Source organism: Phyllostomus hastatus, unplaced genomic scaffold (genome assembly GCF_019186645.2).
Source record: "Phyllostomus hastatus isolate PE091 unplaced genomic scaffold, TTU_PhHast_1.1 phas_contig_210, whole genome shotgun sequence".
Taxonomy (NCBI): domain Eukaryota; kingdom Metazoa; phylum Chordata; class Mammalia; order Chiroptera; family Phyllostomidae; genus Phyllostomus; species Phyllostomus hastatus.
This window is the reverse complement of record NW_025333737.1, coordinates 16,350,250-16,371,683: the sequence shown is the minus strand read 5'-3', so window position 1 is coordinate 16,371,683 and position 21,434 is coordinate 16,350,250. Positions and strand designations below refer to the sequence as shown.

Here is a 21,434-nt window from a genome sequence, read left to right as displayed (position 1 = left end):
AACTTAGTGAAGACCTCAGCAGCATGAAAAAGACAGTCAGACATGAAGGATATACTAAGTGAAATAAAGGGCAATTTACATGAAACAGTAGAATGGATGAAGCCAAGAATCAAATCAATGATCCGGAACGTAAGGAAGCAAGTAACTACCATACAGAACAAGAAGGAAGCCCTGGCTGGCGTAGCTCAGTGGATTGAGCATGGATTTCAATCCAAAAGGTTGTCGGTTCAATCCCCAATCAGGGCACATGCCTGGGTTGTAGGCCAAGTCCCCAGTAGGGGATGTGTAAGAGGCAACCACGTATTTATATTTTTCTCCCTCTCTTTCTCCTCCCCTTCCCTTCTCTCTAAAAATAAATTTTAAAAATCTTAAAAAAGAACAAGAAGAAAAAAGAATAAAAAAATAATAAGGATAGTATAAATAACCTCTGGGAAAACTTTAAGAGGTCCAACATTCACCTCATAGGGGTGCCAGAAGGAGAAGAGAAAGAGCAAGAAATTGGAATCTGAAAAACTAGTGAAAAGAAAACTTCCCTAATTTGGTGAAGGACATAGACATGCAAGTCCAGGAAGTGCAGAGTCCCGATTATGATGGATACAAAAAGGCCCACTCCAAGTCACATCATTATTAAAAGGCCAAAGGTTAAAGATAAAGAGAAACTTTAAAAGCTAGAGAAACAAAGTTAGTTACAGGAAGGATGTCAGATGGGGGGGTGGGGTGAAGAGGTGAGGGGATTAATAAGTACAAATAGGTAGTTACAGAATAGCCATGGGGATATAAAGTACAGTATAGGAAATGGAGTAGCCAAAGAACTTATACACATGACCAATGGTGGGCCAATTGCTGGAGGGAGTAGGGGTGCTGGGTGGAGGGGGGCAAAGTGGGAAAAATCAGGACAACTGTAATAGCATAGTCAATAAAATATAGTTAAAAATTTAAAATGTAAAAAGTCATGTGTACTCAATGGTTGAAATTTAACAAAATTAATTTTTACTAACACATCAAATATACTCTTAAGTGAAACTGCCTGTTTTATAAACTGTGAGTGGTGATGAAGACTACAATGGCTACTAAAGTATATTATTACTGAGCACCACTGTTTTCATTCTCAGTAAAGAGACGGCAATTTTACCCACTACTGCTTTTGCAACATTGGTACCAATGTCAACAAAGTGAAAAAGGTAAATAATATCTTATGAAAATAGTTTAACCTTGGTGAACCATGAAAGGGTCTTGGGGACTCCCAGGAGTCCATAGACCAAACTTTGAAAACCACTGTCTTAAATAATCAATGATAAAAGTCAGAGGAGTGGTTATTTCTGGGGATGGAGGAGTGAATTGAAGGAATCTTATATTATTCTAGAAATGTTCTATGTCTTGATCCAAGTGGTGGCTACCTGAATGTATGTGTATATACATATATATATATTTTTAATTAAGCTGTACCACTTAAGATTAGTTTTATTAACTACATGTATGCTATACCTAATTTTTTTAAAAATGACTTAGTTCAAGTTTTATGATTTTTGTATTCAGGTATATTCAACTAAACCCTAAAAAACATTTTTTTTTTTTGGAGAGAGGGGAAGGGAGGGAGAAAAGCATCAATCATTTATTGATCCATTGGCTGCCTCTTGCAGGCAGGCCCCCAGCTGGGGGCCTGGCCTGCAACCCAGGCATGCACCCTGACTAGAATTGAACCAGTGACCTTTTGGTTCACAAGCTGGCGCTCAGTCCACTGAGCCACACCAGCAAGGCCTAAGAATGCTTTTTGAAGGCAAGAACTGAGGGGAAACATCTGCCCCCTATGACCTATTTCTACCCAATGAAGGAAAATTCCACCCCAGTCCCCAAGAAGGGAAAAGAACGGACGAAACACTTTTAACTCTTCTTTACTCCCACTCACACTTCTCTCGGGAGAAGTGACTTAGGGAACAGAACGGTCTGTCCACCTGTGACCGAATCCTTCAGAGTCCTCTTAATCTGCAGTGGCCCAGCCACTGTAGAAGGAACATTTCTACTCATCTGTACAGAAAGTTTGCCAAGGCAGGCGCTACCCATGTGAGAAAAAGGCCTCCAGTTTTAGTATTAAGTTCAATTTAGAGAGAAGATTATAGAGTCCAACATCAGCTCTATTAGTACGTTCATGTCCATCTTTCTGATGATGGTATTTTATTTTTTAATTGGTTCCAAACTTGCAAAGGGAAAGTAAGCAATATTTTTTATTAGCCTCCTCAAATTCCAATAGCAAGGGCTTTGTAATATACATCTTTTTTCTCTGATTTTTTTCAAAGGATTTTATTTATTTACTTTCAGAGACAGGGGAAGGCAGTGAAAAAGAGGGAAAGAAATGTGAGAGATACATCGATTAGTTGCCTCTGACACACCCCAACTGGGGACCTGGCCTGCAACCCAGGGATGTGCCCTGACTGGGAATTGAACCAGTGACCTTTTGATTTGCAGGTCGGCACTCAAACCACTGAGGCACACTGGCCAGGGCTGTGATCTTTTAATCTGGGGGGAAAGAGTTAAGAAAAATATAGGATAGAGACTTGGTACCCTGAAATAAATTTCCCCAGTTAATAAATAAATATTTCTACTAATATTTAAATTCAAAGTCTGTCTGTTTTCCATATTAATTTTAACTGTAATTCATTTAAACCTAAGAAGTCAAGCATGCAAAAACTACTACTTACCATCTTTTATCTATTTTATAAGTTTATATTTTACAGCCAATAGTAAATAAAATTTTGAAAAGGTGGTCAAGGTATTAATACTTAACAGAAGCTAAATCCTGTGCAGAGAATTTTATATCTCATTTAAAACCCCACAACCATGGTAAGTATTACCATCTCAAGAAAAAAAAAAGTCAGGTTGCCTGGCCGAGAAGTGGAAGGGGGACCTGTGCACAAGCAGCGCGATCTCAGGCCCCACTCTCTTCCCCGCTGACTGCGGCAGCTGCGGTGCTGCCGCCGATCTGGCCACGTGGCTTCAGTGCTCAGCGTTCCAGATGAGTGATTCCTCTCGGTCCTTCTTCCCACACTCTTCTGTTTGTCTGTACAGCTTGAAGATAAGCTTCACAATGACAGTGCCCACAAATTACTTGTTAGATGCATACGGTGAAAGCCCGGGGAGCAACTAAGGGATTAATTAAGAGTATGCTACTCCTCTCCAAGGAATTATTTGGTGTTAGTGCCTCTCTGGTGAAATGGTTTAAATTCCTTTCCTTTTCAATTATGATCACGTCATTCCTAGAAGCGTGCTTGCCATTAATGTCTTTTCTTCCAATAAGCAGCTTAAACAATGCCTGGCTTTACAAATAACCACTCTACATATAAACAACAGTTTAGTTATGAAGTTGATTATTAAATGTGGAAGGGAATGAGTATCATACATTTTGCACGCTGCCCTAATGCAATCTGTTTGTAATTCCTCAGCTGTCTCCTCCTGCCTCCCTCCTCACCAGTTCACATTTTCCCCCTTCGAGAAAACCTTCTCTGAAAATTCTCAACTCACTTTACTTACAGCTTTACTATTTACTTCCTAAGCTTTCATTCTATATTAACTTTTCCTGCCTTATACAGTGCTTCATAATTATTCTGTGATTGGTTAATTTCTTATAGGATAGGAAAAATAAAGGGAATGTTCTCTTTTGCAGCTTTAATTAGATTAAAAGGCAGGAAACATCTGTTCAGTTTCCTTTTGACCTCCCAAATGTTTTATATACCAATACATTCAGTAAACATTGCAAACTTGTTTTAGTTAAGCTCCAAGCACCACTATCATTTATATCTTTGCGTACATTATACATGCATGTGTATGTGTGTGTGATGTTTATAAACCAATGACAAATATAATAAATGTGCATTAGCCACAAAAGAACAACATTCAGAATTAAATAATTTCTGATATTGGCAAAGACAGCTTAGTGCAAATAACACACATCTTAATGTTTAAATAGCCCTGGCTGGTGTGGCTCAGTGGACTGAGCGTGGGCCTGCAAACCAAAGAGTCACCGGTTCCAATCCCACTCAGGGCACATGCCTGGGTTGCAGGCCAGGTTCCCCAGTGTGGAGAGTGCAAGAGGTAGCCACATATGAATATTTCTCTCCCTCTCTTTCTCCCTCCCTCCCCCTCTGTCTAAAAATGAATAAATAAAATCTTTTAAAAATTTATTTATTTATTTATTTTTAGAGAGGAAAAGGGAGGGAGAAAGAGAGGAAGAGAAACATCCATGTGTGGTTGCCTCTCACAAACCCCCTACTGCGGACCTGGCCTGCAACCCAGGCATGTGCCCTGACAGGGAATCAAACCAGCAACCTTCTGCTTTGCAGTCCAGCGCTCAGTCCACTGAGCCACACCAGCCAGGGCTAAATAAAATATTTATTTATTTATTTATTTATTTTTAGAGAGGGAAGGGGGGGAGGGAGAGGGAGAGAGAGAGAGAGAGAGAGAGAGAGAGAGAAACATCAATGTGCAGTTGCTGGGGGCTATGGCCTGCAACCTAGGCATGTGCCCTGACTGGGAATCGAACCTGCGTTGCTTGGTTCGCAGCCCGAGCTCAATCCACTGAGCTATGCCAGCCAGGGCTAAATAAAATATTTTAAAAAAAATGTTTGAATATATGATCCTATCTCAACTCAAAATGGAGTTATTTAGTAAATCACACAACAAAGTAGGTCCCTTCTTCATTTCTAAATTCATTTGTTTACTCAACATTTACAGCGCACCTTGGTAACAGTGCATATAATTTATGTAAGGGCATAAAGAGTTTGTAAGGATTAGAGTTCGTATACACAAAAGAGCATTTCTTAATATGGGTCCCATCTTTCAAGGGGAAAAGAACTTGTGAAATTTATATTTGCATATATAAGAAAAAGATTATGTCAATAGCATAGAAGCACAAGATGATATTCGAACTGTATACTGATACACAAGCAGCATTTACCAACCAGCCACCACATGCATGCTCTCTTCACTGATAAATGATTTTTGATAGTATCTTGTCATGATTTCAATAATTTTTCTATAGTGATATATTTATTTTTTTCTAAATTTGTGTACAGTTTAAAAGCTATATGGGTATGTGTATACACACACACACATCTCTATTGCTGAAAATAAGTACATTTGAGTTTGTTTTATTAAGTAGGAAAGTACTATTAAACATGATAAATGACTACATTGCTAAGTTATCAATAGGAATGAGTGAGCCAGCTGGCCAAATTTTCAGTGACAAGCAAGGAAGAGTTCCCTGAAAGAAGGAATGAAGGAACAAAAGCGGAAGAGAAAGAATCGATATCCTGAGGTGGAACAAGTTTCGGGTTGCAACTGCAGAACGCTATTTTCAGTGACACTTTGAGACTCAAATTGATGCAGTAATTTTCTCCTTGAACAATCAAGTAAAGTTGAGGACCCAAGAGAGCCAGTATCCAAGCGCAATCTTTACCCTCAAACTCATCACCTGCTGCCCTGGCTGGTGTGGCTTATGCTGGTTGGAGTATCGTCCCACACACCAAAAAGTTGTGGGTTCGATTCCCAGTCAGGGCGCATACCTAGGCTGCAGATTCTATCCCTGGTCGGGCATATACAGAAGGCAGCCTATCCATGTTTCTCTCTCTCTCCCTTCCTCTCTCTCTAAAATCAATAAATATATCTTAGGGGTTAAGATTAAAAAAAAAAAAACCACTTATTACCTGCCAAATCAATCTGTGGCAGAAGGCCCAGACTGTGACAGGACTCTGACAAGATTCCAAGGGTGAAAGGAAAGATCAGGAAAGAAGGTTAAGATTTGGTCAGTTGGTGATTTTTTTCAGTTCTTTGACCACTAAACCCTAAAAAATAGACCTCTTTGTAAAAAGCCTGTTGCTCAGCCCTGACCGGTGTGTCTCACTTGCTCAAGGGTCATCTGGCGAAGCAAAGGGTCACCAGCTTGACTCCCAGTGAGGGCACGGGCCTGGGTTTCGGGTTTGGTCCCAGGGCTGTGGCGAGTTCAAGAGGCAACTGAGTTCAAGAGGCAACTGATCGATGCTTCTCTCCCTCGCTCTCTCCCTCCCCTCCTCTCTCTCTAAAAACAAATAAATAAAATCTTTTAAAAATATAAAAATGAAAAGCCTTTTGCTTAATTCGATTGGCCCATAGAGACAGGTTAGGGAGTATTAAGCTAAGTTATTTCTTTGCTATCCTATGTCCACCTGAAATAAATGTATATACAGTATAATTCCAAATGCAAGACAGTAAGTATTTAAAGGACAGGCTTCAAATTGTTAACAGAGATTATGCCCAGTAAAGTTTAGGAACTATTTTTTATGTTCTCATTTCCATGTTTTCCAAATTTTCTACAATGAACAAGAGTTACTTATGCAATTGGGGAAAATATTAATAAAATTCATAATTTCATAGAAAAATTAAGAAAATGGCCTTTGAGAGTGTTGCTTGCTCCCCATTTAATCCGAAGGGTAAATCCTTGGTCCTATTGGTGTTTCATCAATATATGGGAGTTATAAAATGTGTTCTTGGTCAAATAAATTTAAGAAACCCATGGAAAACACCTAGCATCCAGTAGATAACTAGCAGATAATAAGCTGTTATTTTAATTATATGTTAGTATCTGAACTAGAAGCTAGAGACAAAAGAATTAATAAAATCTAAAACCTGGCCTTGAGGAATTCAGAGTCTAGTAATGGAAGATGTATTAATATACCCTAATGCAATATAAGTATTTTCCACTTTCAAGGACAATCCATGTTTAAAAAGGCAAAGAGTTCACTAAAACTTTGAAAACATAAGTATAAGGTGATCTCAAGCTTCTCAACCAACTCAAAGCTCTAATGCAAAATGCAAATATGGATGCCCTATATCCATGCTTACATTTTCAATTTTACAATTTTCAAAGTGCTTCCTACACCCAGTCCTCCCAACAACCCAAAGAGAGGCAAGGCAAATGCTCTCCATTTATAAATAAGGAAAACTCAGGCTGATTCCCAAGGCTAGCTAGTGGTTAGGTCCAGTATCAGACATAATGGAGAACGGTACATGTTCATAGTTTCAAGTTGTAGCAATTCAGGTGTACATACTTTAAGCACATATAGCTATCAATGTTTCAACCTCAAAATAGTCATACATCTGATTCATGAGAAATACCCGTTATTTGTAGTTAGGGACATTAGAGTATTAGCCCAAATGTTAGTAAAACTCACAGACTAGTGATTGCTGTTATCAGTGACCAAGGAAAAAAATAAAAAGCAAGCAAGGAGGTAACTCCTTCCTGGTCTATTATTTTCCAGAAACTTAGTATCTTGAGCTACAAAATGTTTTTTTTTAATAAATATCTCCTCTATTACTCTGGACTCAACTGTATTGGTGGATGTACATACTCCACAGAAGCGTATTAAGCATTAACACACTGAAACTTACTACAGGGCTTTAGCCCATCAGGCAAGTAGAGTAAACAGATTTTGAGTCTGAAGATATTTAACAAGGTTATTTCTTCAAAATAAAGTGTGGATCATCCATAATGACAGGTTAGATGGCTTTTTAGAGGATCTAGTTTTGTTTTGGTTTGGGCTTCTAGTAAGCACTTTTCTTTTTCAAAGTTGGCAAACACAACTGCGGTGTGTACTGCCTGTCTCCAGACCAGGACTATGGCCATTGAAACTTGCTTCTGCAGCCACAACTTCAACACTAAAAGTTGGTTTTTGGCTTTCATGGTTGAAGGCACACTAGCAGTCCTATGTTTATCTTATAGTTTAACGGTATCTATTAAAATACAGATAAACCAAATGAGAAATAATATGGCATTTAGCAGGTGACCCCTTAAAACCTTTGATGCTTTTCATGAGTGGGAGACAAGGAGAACCACTGAAGTCACTTTTTAGTACTATGTGTAACTGATAAAATTATACAGAAGAACGCTAATATATTTCTATAACATTTAAGAAGCAGTTACGGTACTAAATCAAGTTTTAGACTGTAAATTTAGAAATTTACCATTTCAAGTACAATAGGAGGCTGCAAACTACAAGCAATTTTAACCCCGTTTAACGTTCACCTCTAAAGAAAAGTTAACACTGATTGAAATAATCCATGAAATTTTCACATTTTATGTACATCATGCCTGGAATGAAACAGACACTTAATAATGAAGAGGCCAAGATTTGGCCTGCTATCTGGGCAATCAGAGGGTGCACTACCTAGTCTCCTTTCGGCAAGACAGCTCTCCCAAAGAAACTTCTTTGTTTCCTTCACACAATACTGTCCTGTCACAAACTCAATCATCTTCTTGTCTTTTGGGAATCCACGCATCATTGCTAGAGTACACGATGGGGCTTTAAAAAAAACAAACAAACAGGTACAATGTTTGCAGACTTGGGAACCTGGACGTTCCAGTTCCGCCCCATCCAGGCCAAGCTCTAATTGTAACCTTGGAGAGTGTACCCATCTCAGAGACTCGGTTTTCCTCTCTTATTAATTATCTTGTTCCGAGTATGGCGTGGGGGGTGGGACTGGCCACCAGGGACTGCAGACACCTGGGCTGCAGCGCGCTCCAGGTTCACGCAGTTCCTCGGTCCTGAATCACTGTGGCCCAGGATCTCCCCCCCCCCCGCCCAGGCTCAATCACTGGCTCACTGGGCGCAGTCCGTTCCCCGTTTCCCCGGCCGGATATGCGCCCCCCACCCCACGGCTCCCTCGGCGTTCCCCACCTTGTGCCTCGCTGCGCGATCATTCTTTCGTCCGCCGAGAAACTGTCCATCTACCCTTCATTCTCACCCCGGTCCTTCCTCCTCCTGAGAATCCTGACACCGCTGCACTCAAGAGATCCTCACCTTGGCTTTGTCTCAGGACCCCTTTCCTCCCCGCAGGAGACCTCCCCTTCGCATCGCCTTCACCTCCGGAGGAGCCCCCTATTCACACATGCCCATTCTTCCTCAAATCCTCACGTTATTTCCGCCCGCCAGCCTTTTGCGGAGCTCCAAAGGGGGGGAAATGCCTCCCGCATCTCCGCCATCGGGTTCTGAGGACCCCCTCTCACCTCCGCGGTGAGAGATGTGTTTACTGAGGAATCGCTGCTTCTTTCTCTGGTGTAGCAAGGTCGGGTATTTGAGCAACAAGAATGAGGTCACCAAGTACCCTCCCAGGGTGGAGAGAAGGTAAAAAGCCGCAGTGGACGACATCTCAGTCACGGTGTGGGAAGTCTCCCCTCTCTGGGGCCTCTGAACTCCGCTGCTGCGGTCGCAACGACGCCGCGGGCTGCTCCAAGTCAGCTCGCCCCCAGCCGGTGCCGGCGGCGCGGCGCACTTGTCGGCGCCCGCCCACCGCGCAGGCGCAGCTACACTCCAGCGGCGGAGCAACAAAGGGGCCCCCGCACGCAGGCGCGCTCTGGCGCCTGGGTAGGAGCCTGAAGAGGACCCGTAATGAACCTTTGTCACCTAACTTCGTGGTCAGATCTGTGGCGCTTCGAAGAAGCCCCAACCAGAGGCGACGTTTGTGCACCTGCCAATGCCTTTCATTCGGGCAGAAAAGACCGTTCAAGGACTGCTTTCAGGAAGGTCTGGCATAATTAGAAAATCCACATCAAAAAAGAAAGATGCCAGAGTGCGTCTTAGCCCTTGTTCTGGGAAATGCAAAGAACTGTTACTGATGGAGGAGTTAAAGCTTGCTAAAACAATAAACCCATCCATTTGTCTAGCCAAGAGAGAACTTTCCTTATTGTAACACATAGCCATAAGGGGTACCAATTTATCAGTCAAATATTTGAGGGATGGGCTCCTCTCTCATTTCATTGTGAAAATGCAATCCCCATGCTTGATACACGATAGGCAGTTAAGAAATATTTGTTGCCTTATAAGTCTATTTAAAATTAGAGGATGTTGAAAAGGCTGTAGGTTATCACTTAAAAGTCTTAAGAAGACCAGAAGCTGAATTCCAGAAGGCCCAGTTTGTTCCCCTTCCATCCCACACATTCCAAACTACTCCAAGAGTCATAGTTTAAATGCAAAAGAATTAACCCCGAGCCCAGGGAGAATATTTGGCAAGAGTAAGTCTCCCACAGAAGTAAAATGAAGAATGATTATTTAAAATACTGTGGTTCTTGTCTCTGACCTGAAGCACATTACTCTCTTCTGTTTCTTTATCTGTAAAATGAGGGATTTTTTTTTACTAAATAAAAACCTCCAACTCTTACATTCTATTAATGATCTTGGTTCCCCAAAATTCTTGCTTTAAGACGAGTAAACAAAAAAAGATTCTTGAAAACAGGGGCATTCGTAAGATTTTTTTTTTAAATAGCTGAAAAAGATCCTGGCATCAATTTATCATCAGTAGTCTACTTCTTGATCTAACACCAAAATACCCAAATAAATGGTAAAGCCTTTGTAGAAGAAAAAATAAGTATAAAAAATTGTAAATACAATTGTAGGGGTTCAGAACAAATCATCCCAAAATGTGCTACTCTGGCATGCAGATTATTTGGATATGAAAACAATCAAGAACCTACAGAGGATCTGTAGGGAGATATCATTTTTAGATTACTATAGTTTAATCCACAATAGAAGTGCTAGACAGAGAGTGTTAAAACCATAGGCCCGCCCTGACCTGTGTGGTGCAGTGGATGGAGCATTGATCTGGGGACCAAAAGGTTGCTGGTTCCATTCCCGATCAGGGCAAATGCCTGGGTTGCAGTCAGGTCCACAGTTGGGGGCGTGTGGGAGGCGGCTCGCCAATGTTACTCTCCCTCTCTTTATCCCTCCTTTCCCCTCTCTCTCAAAATAAATGAGTAAAATCTTTAAAAAAAAACAACAACGGAAAAACAACACAGGCCCCAAATGGCATCATTCATGCTAAAAATGATGACAACAAACCTAGATTTAGTGCCTCATTAAACTGCAGTTTCACCCTCTACCAAAAACATAATCTTAATCATCTAGTATGTAATTTTCTGGTCAAGCCCCAGCAAAGTATCTGTTACATGGGCCCCCACTGAAAGACGTGGTGATCTGTATAATGAAAACCTTTCCCTTTTCCTCCCCTAAAGAAAGGGTGGCCCAGCTCCCCTCCATGATACCCTTCGTCTCCTTCAGCATCAATTCCCCCAAGAAGGCTGGACCGGGAATAAGAGGCCCGGGAAGGAAGCCCCGCTCCCCCTAGCGGCCGCCAGCGGCCTCGCTCCATCCCTGGCACGTGGGCGGTGTGACTCTCGTGGCCACGTTGGAAGAACAGCTGTCAGTATGCCAAGGGAGAGGAAAAAAACCAAGATGGTGACTGAAGGCGATCGGGAGCGGGGCCCTAGCAATGCGGATGGGCCTTCTCCCTCCGCCTGCTTCTACCGGCAGGGCCCCCAGTCCCCCCACCCCCATCGGCCCCCCGCGCCCACCACCAACCTCACCTCCCGCTCCGCAGAAGGGGCAGGTGCCTAGCAGCCCTGGGTTCTCCCTGACCCGGCCCTGCCGCCACCGTCCACGACCGGGCCCACCGAGGGGGCCTCCGCTCTGGCACCCGGGCAGCAGCTGGGCAGGTGGGCCGCTGCCCAGGCTGAGGGAGTACCCAAGACACCCCTGAGCTCGTGTAGGGACGGCAGCAGTAGCTGCTGCCGCTTCTAGCACCAGCGCCCCTTAAAAAGGAATTAAGGATTTAGACAGGTTGTGGCTAGGAAACATTCAAAACCTGTAGAGAATTTTTGTGAGTTTATTTAAGCCAAACTGACAATGCCAGGAAGCAAAACCTCAATGAGTTGAGAAAATGCTCTGAACAATGGCAGTTTGACACCTTATTTTATATATCACAACCAAAAGAGGAGGTGTAAGTGGGCTACCTGAAACCCATTGGTGATAGATCGTGGAGGGGGTAGAAAGCAAAGCTGGGAAGCCCCCGGGATTGCAAAAAAGTAAAAGATAGCCACCTTTTACAGAGGTGGATACAGGATTGTGAACAGTATTAACAGGATAACAATAACAATGAGGGGATCTGTGGTCTCCCCTGGGGCGGTGCCTGTGCTTTGAGGGCTCTGGAAAAGGAAACTGACATTCCAAAGGTATGTCATCATGGATGCAAAAAGACAACAGACAGGCTCAGTTAAGGTGAAGATTGACCTTTGTTAGGGAAAAATACTGGCTTAGGACAGGACTACCCACCATTAAACTGTTTTTGTTAGAAAGTTTTAATTTCCGACCACGCTCTGTGGTTACTTTGGGTCCCTGAATTCGCGAGGCTGCCATGCAGGCCTCCCCTGAGCGTGTCAGGTTCCACATGTGGCCTCTTCTCTTCCACGTGGCACACAGGTGCCTACACACCAGGCTTCTACACACAAAGCAAATGTGGTCATCCATCCCATTTGAAGTCATTTTGGTAAAATCTGAACTAAAAGCCATCCTGGCCAGGTGGCTCAGCTGGTTGGAGTATCCTCCCATACACCAAAAGGTTGCAGGTTCAATCCCCTGTCAAGGCAAATAACCTAGGTTTGGGCTCTGTCCCCAGTTGGGGTGGAGGCAACCAATCAATGTTTCTCTCTCCCTCCATTGCTCTCTCTCTAAAATCAATAAAAACATATCTTCAAGTGAGGGGTTTTTTAAAAACACCTTTCTTTAAATAAATAAAAGTAAGAAATCATAGAAACATGTGTCTTCCTCATTTGATCCCTTTGCTTTGCCTGAGAAGCGCAGTTGCCCATCTCCTGCTGCAGGGGACGTACAGCAACTCATGCGGCTACAAACGCTGGAGGTGAACTTTTGGAGCAGCTTCTGAGTCACACAGCAGACGAATAGCAGAGTTCATTAGAAAATGACTTGTTCTTTTTATCTCATTTCCTAAGAGTCCTTTCTGGATCTGTAATGAATTTCTCCATAGTGACTGCTCTCTAATTTTCTCACAGCACGTTTCCCCAGTCTGGGGCTGAGATGCATTTTTTTTTTAAAGTGTTTTTTTTTAAGATTTTATTTATTTATTTTTAGAGAGGGAAGGGAGGGAGATAGAGAGAGACAGATGGAGGGACATCAATGTGCGGTTGCTGGGGGTTATGGCCTGCAACCCAGGCATGTACCCTGGCTGGGAATCGAACCTGGGACACTTTGGTTCCCAGCCCACGCTCAATCCACTGAGCTACGCCAGCCAGGATATTTTTTTTTTAAACCACACAACTTACTGCTTTGTATTAAATACATAGTTGCATCTTACCAACCTGTGAAAAGAGCATAAATTGTAGCAACAACCTACAAGATTTCTTTATATGTTTGTTCATCTGGATTAACTAAATTAGACTCTAGTGTTAAGAACATTTACAAAGTAAAGTTTATGAGGAAATAGGATCTTAACAAAGTAAGGTGTGTCACTTTTTCAAGAGACTAGGGGAGTAGAAGTGGTTAAATTCAAATGTCTCTGTTTTTTAAAAATAAATGCTTAAATATGTATTGGAGGAGTATGAGTATCAAACCGGGAAGAACCCCATTTAGGTTGTCCTAACAGCGAATGAAAAAGGTAACTTCTTTGGCCTGGCTGCTGGACCATCGGCCCGTGCTGTGGGAGTCGGGGGAGCCGGCTGGAGAATGAAGGGGAATGGACTATGTCAAGTATTTGTGTCTTGTGTGACCATGAGGGGACCATGCCACTTTTCATTTCTTGCCAACTTGATTTTAGTACATCTTTTATAGTTACAGTTTTTACTTTAAGAAATCACATGTGGCCCTGACTGGTGTGGCTCAGTTAGTTGGGCATCATCCTGTAAAGCGGAAGGTCACCGGTTTGATTCCCAGTCAGGGCACATGCCTGGGTTGCAGGCCCAGCCCGTGTTTGGGGCACATGCGAGAGGCAACTGATCAGTTTCTCTCTCACATTGATGTTTCTCTCACCCTTTCTCCCTCTCTTTTCCTCTCTTTAAAAATAAATAAATAAAATCTAAAGAAAAGAAAGGAAGGAATGAATCACATGTGGCCCTGGCCAGTGTGGCTCAGTTGGTTGGAGTGTCATCCCACACACTGAAAGGCTGAGGGTTTGATTCCCAGTCAGGGCACATACCTAGGTTGCCGATTCAATCCCCAGTCATGGAGCATATGGAAGGCAACCAATCAATGTTTCTCTTTAACATCGATGTTTCTGTCTCTCTCTCTCCTTTTTATTCTGTCTCAAATCAACATTAAAAGGGGAAAAAAAATCACACGTGGCCCTCCCTACCAAAAACCCAGAATTGAAAGAGCTATGGAGACTGAATTACACTATCCCAGGGCATTTTGGGAGGGCAGTTTAGCTAACATTAACTTCTCTTTGAAGGTTTAACAAAAAATATTTAGGATGATAGTTGTGTATGTGCTGAGTTAAATCACAATTTATGGTTGGGTTTCCTTTAAAACAAAAACAAAAACGTGCGCCCTGGCTGGTGTGGCTCAGTGGATTGAGTGCCAGCCTGTGCACCAAGCAGATCGCTGGTTTGACTCCCACTCAGGGCGCATGCCTGAGCGGGTTGCAGGCCAGGTCTCCAGTAGGGGGCACATGAGAGGCAACCACACATTGATGTTTCTCTCTCTTCTCCTCTCTCAATTGAAATAAAATCTTTTTAAAAAATACTTGTACATTTATGTCCTTACATGACATTTTGTTTTTCTTAATGACCCTTAGTCTACTTTGTGTATACTTGCCTTGCTACTTGTTCGTGCTCATTGCAGACTGGTTAGGCAAATGATTGTTAGCAAGGGAGAACTTGTAACAGATGAAGTTTTGATAGTTCTTCAGTGGGCGCCCAAACTCCCAACTATTTTGGATTTGGGGCTCTAAAAATTGGTCTGATTAGATTTGATAGGCAGTTTGGCCAGTGAATGTGTTTAGCAGCAGAGGCAGTGTGTTTTGAGCAGTTAATATTTCATATTGTTATTGCCAGGCATTTTCTTTACTGAATGTGGTTTTAACTTGTTGGATATTTTACTTTTGAAACACATTTCTTCCCAAGATGATGATAAAAGGGATGATAAACTTTTAGAATATGTCCACTTGCCTAGAATGATTAATAGTGCAGGGCAGTGAGTTGTTTAGGCTAAACACTAGCTTCGTTATTATTTTTTTCTGCACTTTTAGACAGTAAAGGCTGGGAAGAAGGCTGTCAGGATGTGTGTGTGTGTGTGTGTGTGTGCGCGCTTTGGAAGTTAAAGCATTCTAGGGCTGGTTTAAAATATTCCAAAAGCATATAAAAGAAATGATCGGTTGATTTGAATCCTGCTGTACTGTGAAGGCTAAAAGAAGAATGTACTTTGTTGGTAATGTACTTTTTTATAGACTAGAATCTTAGCTTAAGCACTAACATATTCAATTCCTGGTGTAAGAAATAACTCAGCCCTGGCTGGCATAGCTCAGTGGATTGAGGGCAGGCTGCAAACCAAAGTATTGCAGGTTCGATTCCCAGCCAGGGCACATGCCAGGGTTGCAGGCCACGACCCCCAGCAACCACACATTCATGTTTCTCTCTCTCTCTTTCTCCCTCCCTTCCCTCTCTAAAAATAAATAAATAAATCTTAAAAAATTAAAAAAAAGAAATAACTCATTCCTCTACTCATCTATTGAGTGCTCTGTTGGTAATATAGCTGTTAATGGTACAGACACTGGTTGATGTTACTAGCTTGATTTTCTACAGTTATAGATTTAAAAAGGCTTATTCACTAGAGATTAAGTATCTTCCTTTTAAGGAGAAAAAATGTGAATGGCTATGTAAGGTACTCCATGACATGTTACTGTAGGGCTGGCTGACAATGTGTTAATACAAAATCAAAATCAACTAGTTTTGCTTAAGCTAGAGGTATTTGGTTGCATAAGGCTTTTATTTATTTTTATTGTTAAAATTAAAAGTTATTTCAGTCTATAGGTTGTATGACATATGTCAGCATAAGAAATGTCCAGACCTGTAGGAAATTTTTGTGAGTTTATTTGAGCCAAACTGGTGACAGTTGCCAGGAAGCAAAACCTCAACGGCTTGAGAAAATGCTTTGGAAAACGTCAGTTTTGCACCTTGTTTTATACATCACAGTCAAAACAGGAGGCAGAAGGGGGGCACGTGAAATCCACTGGTGATAAATATGGGAGGCCCCTGGGATACACAAACAGTAAAATGACAGACACACTTTTACACAAGTGGGTACAGGACAGTTAACAGTGAACAATTAACTCAATAATTACCGGCGAGGGGAGCCCTGACCGGTGTGGCTCAGATGGCTGGACGTCCTCCCGCAGAGTGCAAGGAAAGGTCACCAGTTTGATTCCCGGTTAGAGCACATGCCTGGGTGGCGGGCTCAGGCCTATGGGTTCAGTGTACAAGGGGCAGCCGGTAGGTTTCTCTCTCTTATCAATGTTTCTCTCCCTTTCTCCCTCCCCTCTCCCTTCCCTCTCTGTAAAAAAAAGGATTTAGTATTGATGCTAAAGATTCCAGAAACCTGAGTATAACAAAGAGAGACATCCCCTATGTGAGGCCAATCCTGGAATCACTTCCATTTAAAAACCATTATTACATGCTTGACACTGGGAATAAGATGCAGCCCCTTCTCCCTTGGAGTTCACACGCTAGAGGTTGTGCCAACAGTAAACAAGGAGTAAAATAAGAGAGAATCTAAAAAGGGCTGTGAGGGAGGCAAATTGGGCGCCAGCTGCAGTGTCTGAAGAAACCGATTCAACACGCCGTCTTTAACACCCAGAGTGTCTTCTCCCTCTGTGCGCACGGTGGGGGGGGGGCGGGGGGGCGCTCTGCAAAGGGCCATCGTCACTTTTCCAGATTAATGGCTGCGTTGAGCCAGGAGGGAGGGGGACACTTTCTTTCCCAACCACTGTAGAGGGTGTTCACCTGGTTTCAGACTCACTTTCCCAGGCTGAACCGCTCACCCTCCCGATCCCCACCCACAGAAATGTTGGAGTCCTCACGGATTCAGTGGTAGCCCCCGCCTGAGAGGGGAGTGAAGGGTCAGACACAGACTGCTGAGGATTTGAGGAAATGGCAACATTTTAGACTGTAAAGTGTGACCCCCACTCCTGCCGCCCACACTGGTGTCCATTCTGCAGGTCAGCTCAGCTACTTTTCTTGGGAGCAGTATGGGCAAGGGGACAAAGAACGTTGCTCAGATTTCAGCTCTGAAGAGTCCAGATAGCAGGAGCTGGGCCAGCACTTCTGGACTTCCTGGGATTCCAGGCGCTGTGGCTTCCCTGGGAAGCTCTGCACCACTCCTCGGACCTCATCCGTTAACAGCCCCCTAGCCCACCACCCCTGGTCTGCTGGAGTCCGGGCCCCCAAGGTGTGCAGCCCAATCCTGCTGCACTTTGAGCGGGCAGGGGGGGCCCAGTGGGAGGCAGCTGTCTTCCTCGAATGGAAAAAAAGAACGTCTTGGTCTCTAGAGATTCTGGGAAAAGGGCTCGCTCTCCTGCAGTCACTCTCAAGACTAATAAAGTTTACATAACTAAAGGTTGGGACCTGAGGCGTGGGGAGGGGGGCTGCTTGGTGGCTAAGGGGTGCACTCATGACACCGCTGCCAGTTGTGACACAGCTGTCGATTGTTCGGCTCCGGCTCAGTACGTGGTGCCAGCACCCCACTTGCCTGGGTCCCTTGCTGTGCCCCAGGCCTCTGCCTGTCACATGTCACATGGGGCTGCACCCCTGGGCCCCAGGCTCCTCTTCACCGGGCAGATGTGGGGGCTGCTGGTCCCAGCTGCTCAGCCCGAGTTGGCCCTGGACCCTGTCCTGCTGACCTCTGTCCTCCCGGGGTGACCGAGCCTTGGCCTTCGGATCAGCAAACCCCCGAACCTGAGCCTTCCAACGCCCATGAAAAGGCTGACCTCCTTCACTCCAACGGAAAGCCTCAGCTCAGCCTCCAGAGCCCCTTAACAAGGCAGGATGTTCTTGAACCCAGCAGGTCACCCCAGTTCCACATGCACACCACCTGGAGAAGTTAAATGAACCTTCCACAGCCCAGTGGGAGGCTGCAGCGCAGCAATCAGACGCCACTGAGGAGGAAGAACCATCTTGGACCCAGGAGGAGGCTTCAGCTCAGACTCCTGAAAAGTGTGTATCTTCTCCATCCCAACAAGAGGTCTCAGCTCAGTGTGCAGTGTCTCCTGAGCCGCTGAAACCTCTGGCAGTCCACCAAAGGGTTCCAGATCAGCACCCACCCACACCCCTCCCAAAACTGTTGATTCTTCTCCAATCCAGCAGGAGAGCTCAGCTCAGCTTTAAGTGCCTCTTCCTGGTATAGAGCCTTCTCCAGCTGAGCAGAAGGGTCCAGCTCAGCCTCCGAAGCCCCCTACAGGTGTTGCAGCACAATCTTCAGTACATCGCGAGGCCACAGTCTCACCTGTAGGCTCCAGTGGAGCTCAGCATTCACTAATAGCCATGTTAAAGCTGTGGCTAAAGCTGTTAAAGCTGTGGGGGTTTTGATACCTTCAGATCCTTCCAAGGAGACTGAACCATCTGAAGCTGAACAACAGATCTCAGCCAATCCTTCCAAGTACACGGAAGAGGTTAAACCTAAACCCAGCGGGAGGTCCTCAGCAGCCCTCTGAAAAGATAGAATTGTCTCCATCCCAGCAGGAAACCCCAGCTCAGCCTCCACAGCCACCTAAAAGGTAATAGTACATCCTAAGAAGGTACAGCATCCTGAAGTCACTCTCCATAATGATGTGACAGTTTTAGCTCCAGAACAAAATCAACCTTTGGACCGGGGGCTCACCGGAACCCCAGAACCTGCCCTGAAGGAGGAACATCCTGCAGCAGACTGCAGCAGACTGCAGCTAACCCAAAGCCCCGAGTGACACTCCCACATCCGTTCCGTGTTCAGGCTCAGCAGTCAACTTCGGCTGAAATGACAGTTCAATCTTTGGACCTGCAGCTCGCCATAACTACCTGACGCCTTGCCCCCGTCCCTGCGCAAGCCCGGGGTGCAGAGTACGCTGAAAGTTGCCAGGAGGTGCGCGGGGCCAGAGGGTGGGCCCCGCCCAAACTGTCTTGGGTGAAAGGATGTGGAGCCCACTGGCTGGGCTGAAAAGGAAGAACCAGCTTCCCCTCTGCACAGCTCACCCTTCTGTCTCTGAGTTATAGCCCACTGGGGATTCAGCTCCATCTCAGGCTTCTCTGGCCTCTGAGCAGCAATCATTTCTCGGACGTGCTGGTGTGGGGAAGCTGTAAGCCAAGTGGCAGTGGCTGTCGGCCCTCCTAGCAGCTCTCCTTCCTCGTCTTTGGCAGTTAAAGGCGGTTTGGAGCTATTAACTCCCCATGCTGCCTCCCTCCCCTGGACCTCTCCAGTTCCTCCTCCCCTTCAGCCACCCTGACCACCTTGTTCTCCCCCAGAGTCTCTCCAGTTAATGCCCCCACTGTCACAGCCTCTCTCAACTCTTGTCCCTCAGCCTTGGAGATTCTGTTCCTTTGTCCTCTGGTTACTCCATGTGAACAGTTCTTGTCATGTCCTGGCCAGTGGGGCTCAGTTGGTTGGGCATCATACTACAAAGCAGAAGGTTGCTGGTTTGATTCCCGGTCAGGGCACATGCCCTGGATGCAGGGGTTTGGTCCCTGGCTGGGGCATGAACGAGAGGCAACCCATCTCTCACATCGATGTTTCTCTCCTTCTCTTTCTCCCTCCCTCCCCCTCTCTCTAAAAATAAGTAAAATATTTTATTTAAAAAAGATTTCTTGCCTTTCCAGTTAAAACCGGAATAACCCACCACACCTGGAGGTGCTTAGGGCAGTGGTTCTCAACCTTGACAACACATGAGAATCTCTTGGAAAGTTAAAGTTTTTTTCCCCCCTGAAACCTAGGTCATACTCCAGATCAAGTAGCTCAAAACCTCTGGGGACAAGCCCCAGAGTGGGAACTGATTCCACTCTCCAGGTGGTTGCAGTTCAGACAAAGTTGGGACTCCCTGCTGCAGACCCCTAGAGTCTGCCACAAATGCTGCCTTTGGGTCCCCTGCCCATCCTGGGAGGGGATGCAGGACAGGTGTCACCCTATTCTAAGAGGAGAAAGATGAGGCTCAGAGGGTGCCTGCCGTGTGGCTGTCACCAGCAGGGCTGGCTGGGACTGGAAGCCAACTGTCTGCATTCTGGATCCAGAGCCTTCACTGCTGCCTCTTTAATTACTGCCAGGTGCAGGGGGCAGAGGCTGCATCTAGCCCTTCTATCTGCCCTGAAATGGCCAACGTGATGCTGGGCATATGCCAGGACTCTGGCAGTTGGGTACTGAAGGCCTGAGGAGGTGGGAGGGCTTCCCTGCTGGGTCCTGTGCAGAACCAGCGTTGAGAACCTGTGCTAGAGGGGCCTGCTCAGAGGCCCTACAAGGGATGTGCCAACTGCACTTGGAGGGACCAAGGACCTGCCAGATTCCCCCACCCCACTTCCCTCTTGTCCTACGTGACATATAAAATGAAAGGGCACAAAAAGGGGAGAAGGAATGAACACACTTCTCAACATTAAGAAATATTTCCCATGCTTGTCTGCAACATGCTCATCTGTGCCTGTGCTGTGGGGACTGAAAGGGGAGTTCTAGAAGTTAGAATGGTAATTTGAGAGGTCTTTTAGCCATACCCTGACTACTCCAAGAACAGCTCAGAGCTGCTACTGAGCCTGCGACTTTGGATCTAAAAAGGACCAAACAAATCTGCACTTGTTTCCTCCTCTTTCAACAGCAGGCCTAAAACACTTGTCTGGGCAGACCAGCCAGATTAGGGTTATGTCGCCCTCTGGTGGCCAGGTCTGAGTACAGCTCCCACTCTCCACTTCCAGAGGCTCCCAGCCAAATCACCTCTCCCTTCACTTTAGGAAAATAGTCCTGGATGGTGTAGCTCAGCAAATTGCCTACCGGCCTGCGAACTACAGGGTTGCTGGTTTGATTCCCACTCAGGGCACATGCCTGGGTTGCAAGCCATGTCCCCTGAGTGGGGCACACAAGAGGCACCCAAACACTGATGATTCTTTTTCCTTCTTTCTCCTCTCTAAAAATAAAAATCTTCATCTTGGGAAAGTTTTATTTTCAGACAGAGAACCTCCTACGTAAGGTGCAACAAATGCCTTTTGGCCTTAGACCCAATCCGGGCAGGGTGCCTTGGTCTCCTCAATCTCATACCAAGCACAGGGGCCAGGTCAGTGCAGTATGAGCTTAGGCTATGAAATCATACAGAAGAAAGGCTAGCTCCTCCAGGACTCCTCATGAGGCCTTGGGAAAGTCACTAAAAGCACAGCCTCCTCAGATGCACAACAGGGATAGTACAGCACCAAACTCAGAGGGTCTGTGCCACTTCCAGGGGATACCCAGGACAATAACCATGCCTGGCTACCAGTAAGGACCCCAGGCAAGCTAGCAGTATTAATGGTCTGAGTTTTCCCTTGAGTAAATATGGCATCGCCCCCACCCCGTCCCCTTTAAGTCATGCTTCTCTCTTTGCTTTGGCTGCTAGGGCCTGAAGCCAAATTAGGCATTCCCCAGAGCACTTCAGAA

General features: G+C 45.0%; 1 protein-coding gene across 2 annotated transcripts in view; it reads right to left on the bottom strand.

Annotated features, from left to right (window-relative positions):
- Positions 1-9,297, bottom strand: part of GDPD1 (glycerophosphodiester phosphodiesterase domain containing 1) — a 41,928-nt gene extending 32,631 nt beyond the window's left edge. Inside the window, exons 1-2 of one of the 2 annotated variants that reach the window (XM_045836566.1) lie at positions 9,032-9,297; positions 8,193-8,327 (exon numbers count right to left, since the gene is read on the bottom strand). In XM_045836566.1, the coding sequence (XP_045692522.1) occupies positions 8,193-8,327; positions 9,032-9,173 (277 nt within the window). In that variant the 5' untranslated portion in view covers positions 9,174-9,297. The remainder of the gene's footprint in view (positions 1-8,192; positions 8,328-9,031) is intronic. The other variant, XM_045836567.1, reaches the window with a different exon arrangement.
- Positions 9,298-21,434: the final 12,137 nt, after the last annotated feature.